The 14,139-nt window shown below is 32.2% G+C and overlaps 1 protein-coding gene across 3 annotated transcripts in view; it reads left to right on the top strand.

Moving 5' to 3' along the window:
* The window catches only part of rhbdl1 (rhomboid, veinlet-like 1 (Drosophila)), a 39,940-nt gene extending 27,618 nt beyond the window's left edge, over positions 1-12,322 (top strand). For all 3 annotated transcript variants that reach the window (XM_051098328.1, XM_051098326.1, XM_051098327.1), the window contains 3 exons: positions 3,621-3,721; positions 4,472-4,532; positions 6,377-12,322. In XM_051098328.1, coding sequence (XP_050954285.1) covers positions 3,621-3,721; positions 4,472-4,532; positions 6,377-6,648 — 434 coding nt within the window. In that variant the 3' untranslated portion in view covers positions 6,649-12,322. The remainder of the gene's footprint in view (positions 1-3,620; positions 3,722-4,471; positions 4,533-6,376) is intronic.
* Positions 12,323-14,139: the final 1,817 nt, after the last annotated feature.

The following is a 14,139-nucleotide window of genomic DNA, read 5'->3' as shown; positions in this document are numbered from 1 at the left end:
ACACATTATACAGACAGTGTTACTACAAAAACCTTAAGAAGCAGTTTCCTCCTCCTCTGTCCAATGGACCGTACAGCAACTGTCTGTGGTCGTGCATTGGCTGTTGTGAAAGTACTGACGTAATCATATAGCCATCGTCATCCCGATTTAAAATCCTGAATATCAACCATGTTTGATATGATCGGGGCGGCCACGATGCAGCCATGATGATTAGGATAAAATTCTTAATCATATATATATATATATATATATATATATATATATATATATATATATATATATATATGATAAAATACATAATCATATGATTATATATGGGGAATATATATATATATATATATATTTGCATAGTAATATTTCAAAATATATATTTTTTAATATTTAAATATTTAAGTAAAATTCTTATTAAAAAATAAATTTAAATTAAATTAAGTTAAATTATTGTAATACATTTATTTATTTCAGTTTATTATTTTTTATATATGTGTGTGTGTGGATATACATCTATATAAATTAAGAATCACAATTAATTATTATTTTTTAAAATTTCAGTTGGGTTATTTTGATTAGGTAAAAAATAACTAAAAATACAGCTAACTAACACAATAAAACACAATAAAAACATAAAACTAAAATGAAATAAAAAAAATATTTCATTTAAATTTTTTTGTTCATTTTTTGCATAGTAATATTTCAAAATATTTGTTACATTTTTAAAAATATTTAATTATTTTTAAGTAAAATTCTTATTTAACTAAAAATAATTTGTAACTATATTACATTAAATTAAATTATTGTAATCATTGTAATGATTGTACATTTATTTATTTCAGTTTATATATATATATATATATATATATATATATATATATAATTTTTTATTAATTTTATATACATTAGGAATCACAATTTATTAATTTATTTTTTTAAAAAGAGATTGCGGTTCTTCCATGATCCTGAAGGAAAAAAAAATTAACAACTAAACAAAATAGCATGTAATTTACTAGAGGTTCTGACAAAATATTATTTGATCATTATTAATTCAATTAAAGATAAAATAAATAAATTCAATAAAATTACATTTATTAAATAAAATCAAATAAAAGGAATATTTTTAACATTTTTGTAAAAATTAATATGAATTTGAACAAAATAATTTTTCAAGGAGTGAATGTCTCATTTATAAAGACTACACATAATATGCAGTACTGTTACTGTAGATTCTGCTGAATTCAAAGGCTAATCAAACACACTTGTCAGTAATTATTAAATAATCCTAAAGACCTTGATTAGCTACCTCAGGTCTGTTTAATTAGAGTTCATGCAAAACCCTGCAGGATGTGGCCCTACAGTCCAGAAATAGAACCGAATAGCCGTGACGTACCATAATACAATCTAACTATTGCAAATGACAGAAATATGCTGAGATGAAATAAACACTTATGTTGTATCATATTTACTCCAAATTTACTGCATACCTCAACACGTCAGTGTTTTGACATTTACAAGAGAAAGTGTCCATGCTGAGGACACAGAACGTGAGATGAAAATGAAAGGAAGGAGAGAACAGAGTATGCAAGAACAGAAAAGAGGAAATGAGGAGAGTCATAGAGAGACTATACGTGAGAAAGAGAGCGAGAGGATGGAGGACGTGCGGGAAGAAAGACTATTGTAACATAAAAAAGAGCAGAATGATGAAGACGATGGTGGAGTAAGAGTGCTGAGCGCAGCACAGTTCAGTGTGTAACGCACCGTATAGACGATCTGTCACACTCACAGGATATGCCAATATTCAATTATCTCACCCGCTTCTGCTGTATTTTGCATGCATGTTTGCTTCCTATGAGATTTGAGTTGAAAGTACACAATTAGCTTTACTCACTGTGTTTTGTGCCACTGTGGGTTTTAATGTTCTGTATTAAATGAAAGTCCACTTGGGAGTGGCTGCCTAATGACCACCCTAAAACACCCTAGCAACCAGCCAAAACACCTTAGCAACCATATGGCAATGTTTGCACGGGCAAATAGGGCTCATTTTCCATAAAATGTCAAAATGTAGTTTGTATAGTCAGTGTTTAGACTGCAGCAATGAGCAGCTCTGTATCCTATAATTATATGACAACTATTAATTAACTTTATTATATTCATTAAATGGGTCGACGATAGTGACGGCAGTAGTGTAGAAATACAGGTCAGGAGGGGTTTATATGCATATATATTATACATGTCATTTTAATGTGTTAATTTTTAGCATTATATTAAAAATAAAAGAAAGACCAAAGCATGCATAGTGAGGTGTATGTAAATCTTGTTATTTAAAATTATTATTATTTTTATTAAATAAATTAAATGCATTAATGACATATATAAATTTGAGTAAAATTGAAACACATTTTGCAGTAATGTTATCGTAACATTCTTCCTGATTTGTTAATAAACTAACGACAGGGGAAATAATTTGATTAAATTAAATTAAATTAAATTAAAAGTATGTTTATTAACTACATTTATTAAATAAAAAAAAATCAAATAAATTAAATCAATAAAAATTACATTTATTAAATTAAAGTAGTCAGTTAAATAAATTAAAAAAAATTTAAGTTATTAAAAATAAATAAAATTAAATAAATTAAAATTAAATAAATGAAAAAATCATGTATTACCTTAAATAAACAATAATAATAATAATACAATTTAATCACAAGTATTTTATTACACTTTGGGGAAAAAATACATTTGATGGCATTGAAATGTCTTTTTCAATAATGTTATTATAACATTCTTCCTGATTTATTAATAAACTACCTACTGGAAAATAAAATAAAATAAAATTATAAATAAAATGAATACATTCAATTAAGTTAATTAAAATTAAATGTAATTAAAATGACATTAAATGTATTTATTAAATTAAATTAAAATAAAATGAACGAATTCAATAATATTTCATTTAATTAAATTAAATTAAAGGAGTCAGTTTCATAAATTAAATAAAATGACATTTATTAAAGTTATTAAATTATAAATAAAACTCTTGAATAAATCAAATAATCAAATCTGATAAATTAAAATAATATAAATGAAATAAACACAATAATAATAATAGTAATACATTTTAAAGTTTTGAAAAATAAAATACATGTATAATTTTTATAAGAACTTAAATTTAGGTTTTATTAAATTATTTTTTAAGGCAAGTAAGACAGTTAATAAACTTGAAATAATCTGAAAAAAAACAAGCATGCATCAGCGATGTGCAGGTCCCTATGCTGGGACCCCCTCTAGTCATTATGAGCCAATTATATTATGATTAAATTAGCCTATCAAGACCAATTTTACTCAATACTTTTTAAAATCAACAAATGTACAGTGCACACAAGTGTTTAAATGTTGCACTAAGGTCTTTAAAAGAATCACAGTCGCAGGAAACAATGTATCACATGCTAGAATTTCAAATGTATCGATTCACATGATGTCATCATTCCGCATGGAGTCACAACTTGTGGGCGGGGCTTTGTCACATGCTTCGTGGGGGATTTTCAGGACAAAATATATCAAATAATCCCACTGTTTGTCATTAGTGAAGACTAATCGTTGTCTCATCTTGCGTGTCTCTTCAGGTTCACTGACGGTGTCCATCACGGATATGCGCGCTCCGGTGGTGGGCGGGTCCGGCGGGGTCTATGCACTCTGCTCAGCACATCTCGCCAACGTTGTCATGGTAACCGACACTAACTGCTGCCATGGTGACTTCTGTCAGAATGAATGAAAAGGGGAAATCAGGCAGAGGAAGAGAGAAACGCGGAGGGATATATCTCTCCGGATGCTTTATATTGCGGCTTCCCTAAAGATCAAAGTGTCTCTAATCACTAGCGCACAGACAGATACAAACAGGCCTCAGAGAGTCACAAAGTCTCTTCCGCGTCTGCTGCATGCTGATGGATGCGTCTCAGCTCTTCCTCTTCCCTCATACACACGTCGTTAAAACACCTTTTAGTTTGTGTGAGTGGAATTTAAGGAACATTCTGGATTCAGTACACCCTGAGATCTGTGATGTCATCAGTGACACGCTGTCAGTCACCGCAGGAAATCATTTCAACTTGTCACTCAAGAAAAAAAATGCCTTTAAAGACGTGTAGTTCCACCTCTGGGAGGTTATTTAAAAACTTTACAGCTCACATAACACATTTTTATGCATAAGAATTCATATAAGACTGATGGCATGTCACATTAGCTTTACATTTTAGCTTTTAAAGGAGAAGCCCAAAATGCATCTTTAGAAAGAAGTCTGTTGTTTTAATTTATTAAACAGTTCAGGGTCAAAATAAATAAAAAGTGAAATGCATACATGGATGAATAGTTTACATTACGATCAATAACGTGTTTTTACAAATAGAGTGAATTTCCATTGCATGGCAACTTTGTAAACATCATCATAATGTTTTTTAACACATATGTGTTTGTGTTTCAGAACTGGGCTGGTATGAAGTGCCCATACAAATTGCTACGGATGATTCTTGCACTTGTTTGCAGTAAGTAACTTTAGCTCACTAAAGTTGTACATGTGAAAATAATGAACATCTAAGAGGAACAGACAGTTTTTTGTTCCCGTGTTTGTGACTTTTTCTCAGAATTGTGAATTTATCTCTTGCAATTGCTGTCTTTATAGCATGTAACTGCGAGTTATTAAGTCAGAATTGTGAGATATAAGCTTGCAATTTTGAGAAAAAAAGTCAGAACTGTGTGAAAAAAGTCAGAATTGCAAGATACTCGATATTGCAGGAAAAAAGTTGAAATTGCCAGATACAAACTCGCAATTGTGAGAAAAAAGTTGGAATCGCGAGATACAAACTTGGCAGAAAAAAGTTGGAATTGCGAGATACACATAATCGCGAGAAAAAAGTTGGAATTGAGAGATACAAACTTGCTATTGCGAGGAAAAAAAATGGAATTGGGAGATACAAACTCGCTATTGTGAGAAAAAAGTCGGAATTGTGAGATACAAACGCAAATGCGAGGACAAAGTCGAAATTGCGATAAAAAAGTTGGAATTGCGAGATACAAACTTGCACCTGCCAGAAAAGTCAGAATTGCGAGATGCAAAATTGGAATTGCAGGATACAAACTCGCAATTGCGAGGAAAATGTTGATATTACGAGAAAAAAGTTGGAATTGCGAGATACACACTCACAATTGTGAGAAAAAAGTCTGAACTGCGAGATACAAACTTGCACTTGCCAGAAAAAAGTCGGAATTGCGAGATGCAAACTTGGAATTGCAGGATGCAAACTCGCAATCGCAAGGAAAAAGTCGAAATTGCAAGAAAAAGTTAAAATTGCAAGAAAAAAGTCGGAATTTCGAGAAAAAACTTGCTATTGCAAGAAAAAAGTTGCAATTGCGAGAAAAGGTCGGAATTACGAGATACAAACTCGCAATTGCAAGGAAAAAGTTGAAATTGTAAGAAAAAGTTGAAATTGCAAGAAAAAAGTCGGAATTTCGAGATACACATTCACAATTGCAAGAAAACAGTTACAATTGCGAGAAAAGGTTGGAATTGCGAGATACAAACTCGATATTGCAGGAAAAAAGTCGGAATGGCGAGATACAAAGTTGCTATTGCGAAAATATTCGGAATTGTTTGATACAAACGAGATACAAACTTGCAATTGCGAGAAAAAGTCAGAGTTGCGAGATACAAACTCGATATTGCAAGGAAAAAGTCGAAATTGCAAGAAAAAAGTCGGAATTGTGAGATACAATTGCGAGAAAAAAACTTGCTATTGCAAGAAAAAAGTTACAATTGCGAGAAAAAGTCGGAATTGCGAGATACAAACTCGATATTGCAGGAAAAAAGTTGGAATTGCAAGATACAAAGTTGCTATTGCGAAAAAAATCGGAATTGTGATATACAAACGAGATACAAACTTGCAATTTCGAGAAAAAGTCAGAATTGCGAGATACAAACTCAATATTGCAGGAAAAAAGTTGGAAATGCGCAATACAAACTTGCAAAATTTTTATTTGACGTGTTCGTGAGTTTCTAGTATGCTATTGTAAATTTAGCCATTGAGAATTCTGTTTTTTAAAAAGTGTATACTACATAGTATGCAATACGTTAGTCTTTCATTCTAATTATGTATATATATATATATATATATATATATATATATATATATATATAACCAATACAACATGGTAACTTGCCAATACACTATTGTTAAAAAAAAAATATATATATATATATATTTAAGCAGTATTTAGTGTGTACTGGATAGTATCCATTGAGAATGTGTGTCTAATGATCTAAGACTTTTTTAGACTTTTTCTAAGGCTTTTTAATCTGATCAAATTATATCTCTTTCTCTGTGTTTGGCAGTGAGTTCAGAGGTGGGCCGCGCCGTATGGCTGCGTTTCTCTCCGCCCCTCCCCTCCTCCGGACCGCAGCCCAGTTTCATGGCTCATCTGTCGGGCGCGGTGGTGGGCATCAGCATGGGGTTACTGATCTTGCGGAGCTATGAGGAATCTCTGCATAAACAGTGCTCCTGGTGGGTCCTCATCTTCTCCTTCATCACCTTCCTCCTCTTCGCCATCTTCTGGAACATTTTCGCGTACGAGCTGCTCGGGGTACAGATCCCGCCCCCTCCCTGATGACACGCCCCCCCCCTCATTGCCCTCAAAAAGCCACGCCCCCCTGTCCGACACAGGTCCGACCTCAATCTACTCCGCTCGACCAGCAGCGGAGAAACGGACGTAAAAACCGGAAAGGAAGGATTTCAGCGGTGTGAAATAAAAACACATACTCACATTCCATACAGAAGCAGCGACCATAAACGGCGTGGTATTTTTAATGAACACTCGGAGGCAGCTCAAGGATCCGGCGAGCTTATTTAAACAGACCGTCAGAGGAAACACGCACACAAACACGCACACACACACACACGTACATCAGATTTGTTGTGTATTTCAGCCCGAGGCTCATTCATGATGCCTTTCTGTATTGTTTTGATTTGACAGCCTCATCTAAGCCTGTTATGCATTACAGATACCATCCGTAGTAGATGAAACGCCGTCAGTTGAACCAGGAGTCTCGCTGACTGAAAACAAAGCCTTACGCTTGAAGACACGGCTAAGTCCTCGGTGAGGTAGGGGGGTGATGTTGATGTCATTTGATGCTGTTTGTTTTGGGATAATTACAGATTGGATATGGTGAAACGAGGTGAAACTTGTTTCAAAGGGTGAAAAGTGTTTCTGAAGCTTTACTTTGTTCCTCAGCTGTACACAAACATTAGCTCTGTTCCAAATCATAGTGGGCTTTCTATGTAGGCAGTGTGTTATAGCTGCACATCATGTTGCCTTCTAAGATCTTCTTTTCTGTGAAATATCATTGCAGAATTGTCAAGTCTAAGAATGCATTGCGACAAGAAGTCTCTTATTTTCACCAAGCCTGCATTTATTTGATCGAAAATACAGTAAAAAACATTTAAGTATTGTTATAATTTAAAACAACTGTTTTCTAGCGACCTTATTCTTTAATGCGTAAGTGAGCCTATGGGTGAGACTTCCGGTTCATTAGCCACAATAGTGAAATAGTGAGGACAATAACAATGTGCAGTAAACTGTAAAACTGTTTGCACTACAAACCATTGTGCTCATAATTAAGATAATACGTTAATAATATGGTAAGACTCACCAATTTGCAACATGCTAACAACATGCTAATCATGCTAGCAACATGCTAACAACATGTTAATCATGCTATTTAAAGCTAATCATGGTAAAAACATGTTAGAAACTTACTAGGAACATACTAATCATGTTAGAAACATGTTAACAACATAGTAATCATGCTGGCAACATGCTAGCAACAACATGCTAGCAACATGCTAATCATGCTAGCAACATGTTAACAACATGTTAATCGTGCTGTTTAAAGCTAATCATGGTAAAAACATGTTAGAAACTTACTAGGAACATACTAATCATGTTAGAAACATGTTAACAACATGTCAATCATGCTGGCAACATGCTAACAACATGCTAATCATGCTAGCAACATGCTAACAACATGGTAATCGTGCTATTTAAAGCTAATCATGGTAAAAACATGTTAGAAACATACTAGGAACATACTAATCATGTTAGAAACATGTTAACAACATGGTAATCATGCTGGCAACATGTTAACAACATGCTAATCATGGTAGCAACATGTTAACAACATGTTAATCGTGCTGTTTAAAGCTAATCATGGTAAAAACATGTTAGAAACTTACTAGGAACATACTAATCATGTTAGAAACATGTTAACAACATGGTAATCATGCTGGCAACATGCTAGCAACATGCTAACAACATGCTAATCATGCTAGCAACATGCTAACAACATGTTAGTCATGCTATTTAAAGCTAATCATGGTAAAAACATGTTAGAAACATACTAGGAACATACTAATCATGTTAGAAACATGTTAACAACATGGTAATCATGCTGGCAACTTGCTAGCAACATGCTAACAACATGGTAATCATGATAGCAACATGCTAACAACATGCTAATCATGCTAGCAAAATGCTAACAACATGTTAATCGTGCTATTTAATCATGGTAAAAACATGTTAGAAACATACTAGGAACATACTAATCTTGTTAAAAACATGTTAACAACATGGTAATCATGCTGGCAACATGCTAGCAACATGCTAACTACATGTTAACCATGCTAACAACATGTTAGCAAGATGCTAATTATGCTATCAACATGCTCTTAGAATGTTAATTATGTTAGAAACATGTTAACAACATGCTAGTAACTTGCTAATCATGTTAGCAGCATGTTAGTAGCTTGCTAATCATGCTAACAACATGCTAATTACATATTAGTAACACCCTAATTGTAAGAAACATGTTAGCAACATGTTAGTAACATGCATGTTAACAACATACTGATCATGTTAACAATGTTAACAACTCGTTAATCATGTTAACAACACATTAGTAACATGCTAATCATACTAGCAACATGTTAGAAACAGGCTACTAACTTATTAATCATGATAACAACATGCTAGCAACATGCTAACTATATGTTAATAATGTTAACAACATGCTAGTAACTTGCTAATCATGCTAGCAACATGTTAATCATGCTAGCAACATGTTTGAAACGTTAACTACATGTTAATCATGTTATGAACATGTTAGTAACATGCTAATCATGCTAGAAACATGTTAACAACATAATGATCATGCTAACAATATGTTAACATGCTAGCCACATGCTAATCATGCTAACAAAACATTAGTAACGTGTTAATTGTGTTAAACCCATGCTAGCAACATACTAGTTAGTCAACTTGTTAGTCATGCTACAACTTCCAATAATAGTTGGAAATATGTTAGCAAAATGTTAGAAACATGCTAGCTATATGCTAACCATGCTAAAAACATGCTAACTACACGTTTTTACATGCCAGTAATGTTATCAACATACTGTTAACATGCTAATCATCTTAGAAACATGTTAACAACATGTTAGTAACTGGCTAAAAATGTTAGCAACATGCTAGTAGCTTGCTAAACACGTTAGCAACATGCTAATAATATTAAAACATGCTAGAAACATGTTAATAATGCTAACAACATGCTAGCAACATGTTAATCAAGCTTTAAAACTACTTTAAACTTCAATCTATTTCAGACTGAAAATCATCAAATTTTTGAGACTAAAAATCTAAAAATCAAACTTTTTCAAACTTTCTGGTCAGACTTTCTCAAGCCGACTTCAGAGTTTGTCTTGACAAACTATTTTATCTAGGTGTTTAATAATTTATTTTATTATGAAAATAAAATTTTGCATTTAAAAAAGTAAATTTTTGTTTGTATGCTGTCTATTATCGTTCTTAGAAAGAAAATTGGAAATGGAAGGTCACGCCAAAAAATCGGTGCATCTCTATTTAAATTGTAATTTATTCCTGTGATTCAAAGCTGCTATTCAGCATCATTAGTCCAGTCTTCAGTGTCACTTGATCTTTCAGAAATCATTCTAATATGCTAATCTAAAATGAAACATTTATTTTACATCAGTTTTTGCTGCCTAAAATTTTTGTAGAAACCATACTTTTTTCAAGATCCTTTGATGAATAGAAAGTAAAAAAACAGCATTTAATAATTTTTAAAAAAATGTTTTTACTGAATTTTTTAATCAATCTAATGCATTCTTGCTGAATAAAATTTTTAAAATAAAAAAAACATTAAGTCATCTTACTGACCCCTTTCGAACTACTTAAAAATTGCCTATTCTACCTAATATTTTTATGCTTATTAGAGTATTGTTTTGTAAACACACTGTTGAAGGAAGTGAATTCTTGTAGTGCGTTCCAAATCAGGTTCCATTTCACTTACGATGCGGCCTTAGAAGGAAACTTTCTAGTAAACAACAAGGGAGCTCACATGGTTTGGAACAGAGTCCTTATATCTGACCCTTGACCTTTGAAAAGTGTTCCAGTGAACACAAACCCAAGCCAGTGAAAGAGTCAGGAGTTTACAAGCCAGTTTATCTGTGCCACATCTGCACTAATGATTACTTCAGTATTGCTGTGCAGATTGCAGTTGTTATGGTAACATGATTAAAGATGCTTTCGACATAGAAACGAGTGTCACGACCACCAATACCGAATGTTTTGAAACTCCAGTCAGGAGAAATTTCCATCAGTGAAGGGTTGGCTTAATAACAATGATTATGACTGGGTATATATGGAGATTTACTTTAAAAATGAAAAAACTCAAAAGATGAGAAAGTGGGGTATTTCATAACCCTTAACTCTAAGACAAAGCAAATAATTACAGAATTCAGTAGTGCCAAGTTATCATTCGCTAAGCTGCTAAAAGATAATTAAAGGGAATTAATTAAATCGCTAAAGGAAAGATGTGTATAAGATTGCCGTCCTGAGTTGATTTCTTTTCATTTTCGAAAAGCTTGACCGTGTGTCTGTTTAATGTTGTGGATTTTTATGCCATAGTCCTATATTTATATTTATTCAGTGTCGGATTGTGGCGTCTGTAAAGATTGCTCTAAACTGAGGGATCGTCGCGATGAGGATGATGATGCAAAATCCAAAATTAAATGCGTTTACAACCACAGAAATAGAAAGTGCTGGAAGCAAAGCAAAGAATATTAACAATACAAATGTTTAATTAATAAATTCAGCTGTGCCCAAAGGTCACACTTACGTAACAAAACACATTAATGCTTTCCAGGGAACATGAGAGCTAGTTAAATATTTTAAAGTCAGCATGAAATGGCACTCGCAACCCAATAATGTGACATACGCAGGTAAAAATGTCATCGAGGAGAAATAATGATAAAGTACGTAAATAATGTCGACGGTGGTTTCAGGTTGAGTTTAAATGTTCTGATCCAGCATGCAAAAGTGGAATTTACTTACAGTTCCTGTTATATTCATCTGGCTGGCACTTTTAGACAGGTGAAAAATGAAACGCTGATGAATATTTATCAGACACGCTTATAAACACTGAGAAAGAGAGAGAGAGGAATGCTATAAAAAGCTAAAAGCCGAATTGGGGTATGTGATAGAAGAAAATGAGGTGAGAAAGACGGGACAAATTGCTGATAAAATGAAGGAAAATTGAGAGAGTGGCGAATGGATCTGTTGTTTTTTTTGGACACTCATCAAATGGATGCTGGAAGAGTGTGTGTGTGTGTGCGCGTGTATGTGTGTGTGTTAAACATGCTTTAATGTGCTGTATGACCATTGTTGGTATTCAGACTGTTATAAGCACACATACTGTAGTCTGTGTGTGTATTTTAGGGGTATGTGAGTGTGGGAAACACCGGACCTAAACAGCTGGGTTGTGTTCGGAGTGGAAGACTAGCATACTTACTACATACTTTGCAGTTTATACTGCCTACTATTTTTAATATAATGTGAAACAGTTTGCATTTTGCAATTCTAAATGTTTCTAACAGTGGTATACAAGATGATCATGTGACATCGCTGATTAATTCAGCAAACGGCATCTGTTTATCATATTTGAAAAAGTTCTTTCAATTTGAATCCAATTTTAAGGAGCAAAAAGTGAAATAATATGGAGTAAAATTAAGTATTTAGGCATTCTGATCAAATACGACAAAGTAAATGTAAAAGGTTTATGTGATTATTTATTCTCTGAAATGTTAGTATTATTCATATAATTATATAATACAATATTATAGTATTTATTAATATTTATTTATTAATATTTACAAATGGTCATATTTTCAGTTTTTAATTTCCTTTTAAGTTCTAGTTATTTAATTTTTGTTATAGCTTTTGTCATTTTTTAAGTTTATATATATATATAAATTAAATATATATTTTAGCTTTTAGGTTTTTCATATAATATTTACTTTTATTTTTTTTATTTTTATTTATGTTTTATATGTTTTTATTTATGATTTTTGTTATAGCTTTTGTCATTTTTTTAAGTTTTTATATATATATATATATATATATATATATATATATATATATATATATATATATATATATATATATATATATATATTAGCTTTTAGGTTTTTCATGTAATATTTACTTTTATTTATTTATTTTTTATTTTTATTTATTTGTCAGTTTTAGCCTTAGTCATTTTAGTATTTCAACTCATTTTATTTCAGTCAACATTTTTAATTTAATTTCAAGTTTTAGGTTTTTCAATCTAGCCTGTGTATTTATGTATGTATGTATTTATTTTATTTTTATTTTTTTTTTCTGTTTTTATTTCAGTAATTTTAGCACTTCAACAGAGTTGCCAAGGCAAGTTTAGGTTTTCCATCTAATATTTAATATTTATATATATAGTGTCAGTTTCAGTATATATTTGTAGCTTTAGTCCATCTTAATACTTTAACTATTTCCCATAAGGATTTATTTATTTATTTTTTAATATTGCTGTTTTTATTTCAGTTTTAGCAGTTTAGCTATAGTCATTGTATTACTTAAACTTATTTTGAGTTATGTTATGTACTTCTATTTTATGTACTTTATGTACTTTCTGTTTTTTATATATATATATATATATATATATATATACACAGTAGCCAACATTTGAAGTGGATCAAAAAGTTCATAAAAGTTCATTGTCCTAAGACAAGAACAGGTATTGATCAGGTTTTAGGACGACTTTAATGAAAGGTTTTGATCCACTTCAAATGTTGACTACTGTATATATATGTATATATAAACTATTTCACTTGGCAAAAACAATTTTAATAGTTTTAGTTAACAATAACAACTGTTTCAGAATGCAAGGTCAAGTGCATTGCATCATGCGATACAGTTTTTGTAGTGTGTATTATTCATGGTGTACTCTATTGTATGCTTCGCATTTTGACAAATGTTATTGATAAGTCATCCACATACGCCGTTTATACTAAACATTTGCATAATGTGCCAGTATGCATACTACAAAACTAGTATGGGTAGTATGGTAGTATGCCACTCTGAACATACCCTTGGTGAACAAGTGTACTCAATCAGTCTTCTTAAAACTGGGAACAAGCCTATTTACCAAGGACCTCCCCCTTAGACCCACCCCCATTACGTCCCAGCCAATAGCTGCTCTCAAATCTCATGCTTAACATCAGTAGCTGACCAATCAGCACAGATCGCGGTGTCGTGCGTTTATTTTCTCCATGATGTTGTAGGTGTAGGTCGCAAGAGTGTTGCTTTAAGCTCATTGCTGCGTTCCAGTGAGATCCTCTGTGTCACCGCCACACATGTAGTCCTACTGAGAATCGTAGTCCATTTACAGATTTCAAAATGGTGCCAAAAGACGAGAGACAACAACTCGTTGCAGTAAAAGATTCTGTTTACAAAAAAAGAAGTTAAAACTGAAAATATACTATAAGGCTAATAGTTTTCTCTGGATCAGATGATGATTAAAAAAAAGAGTTGTAAATATTGATAGTTTCTATCAAATTCTTTATCATTTCATGATGTATTGTACTTCTGAAATATTGGGACCTGAGGCAATTTTGTTTTTGTAGTTTTATTTTGTATGGTTTTGTGTTTGCTTTCATTTCTCAGCTGTATGAAATAAAGACCATACTGTGAGGAGACATCTGTCTGTGTGATTGT

Source organism: Labeo rohita, chromosome 24 (genome assembly GCF_022985175.1).
Source record: "Labeo rohita strain BAU-BD-2019 chromosome 24, IGBB_LRoh.1.0, whole genome shotgun sequence".
Taxonomy (NCBI): Eukaryota; Metazoa; Chordata; class Actinopteri; order Cypriniformes; family Cyprinidae; genus Labeo; species Labeo rohita.
Note: the sequence above shows the minus strand (reverse complement) of the source record. Positions and strands in the feature narration are given on the sequence as shown.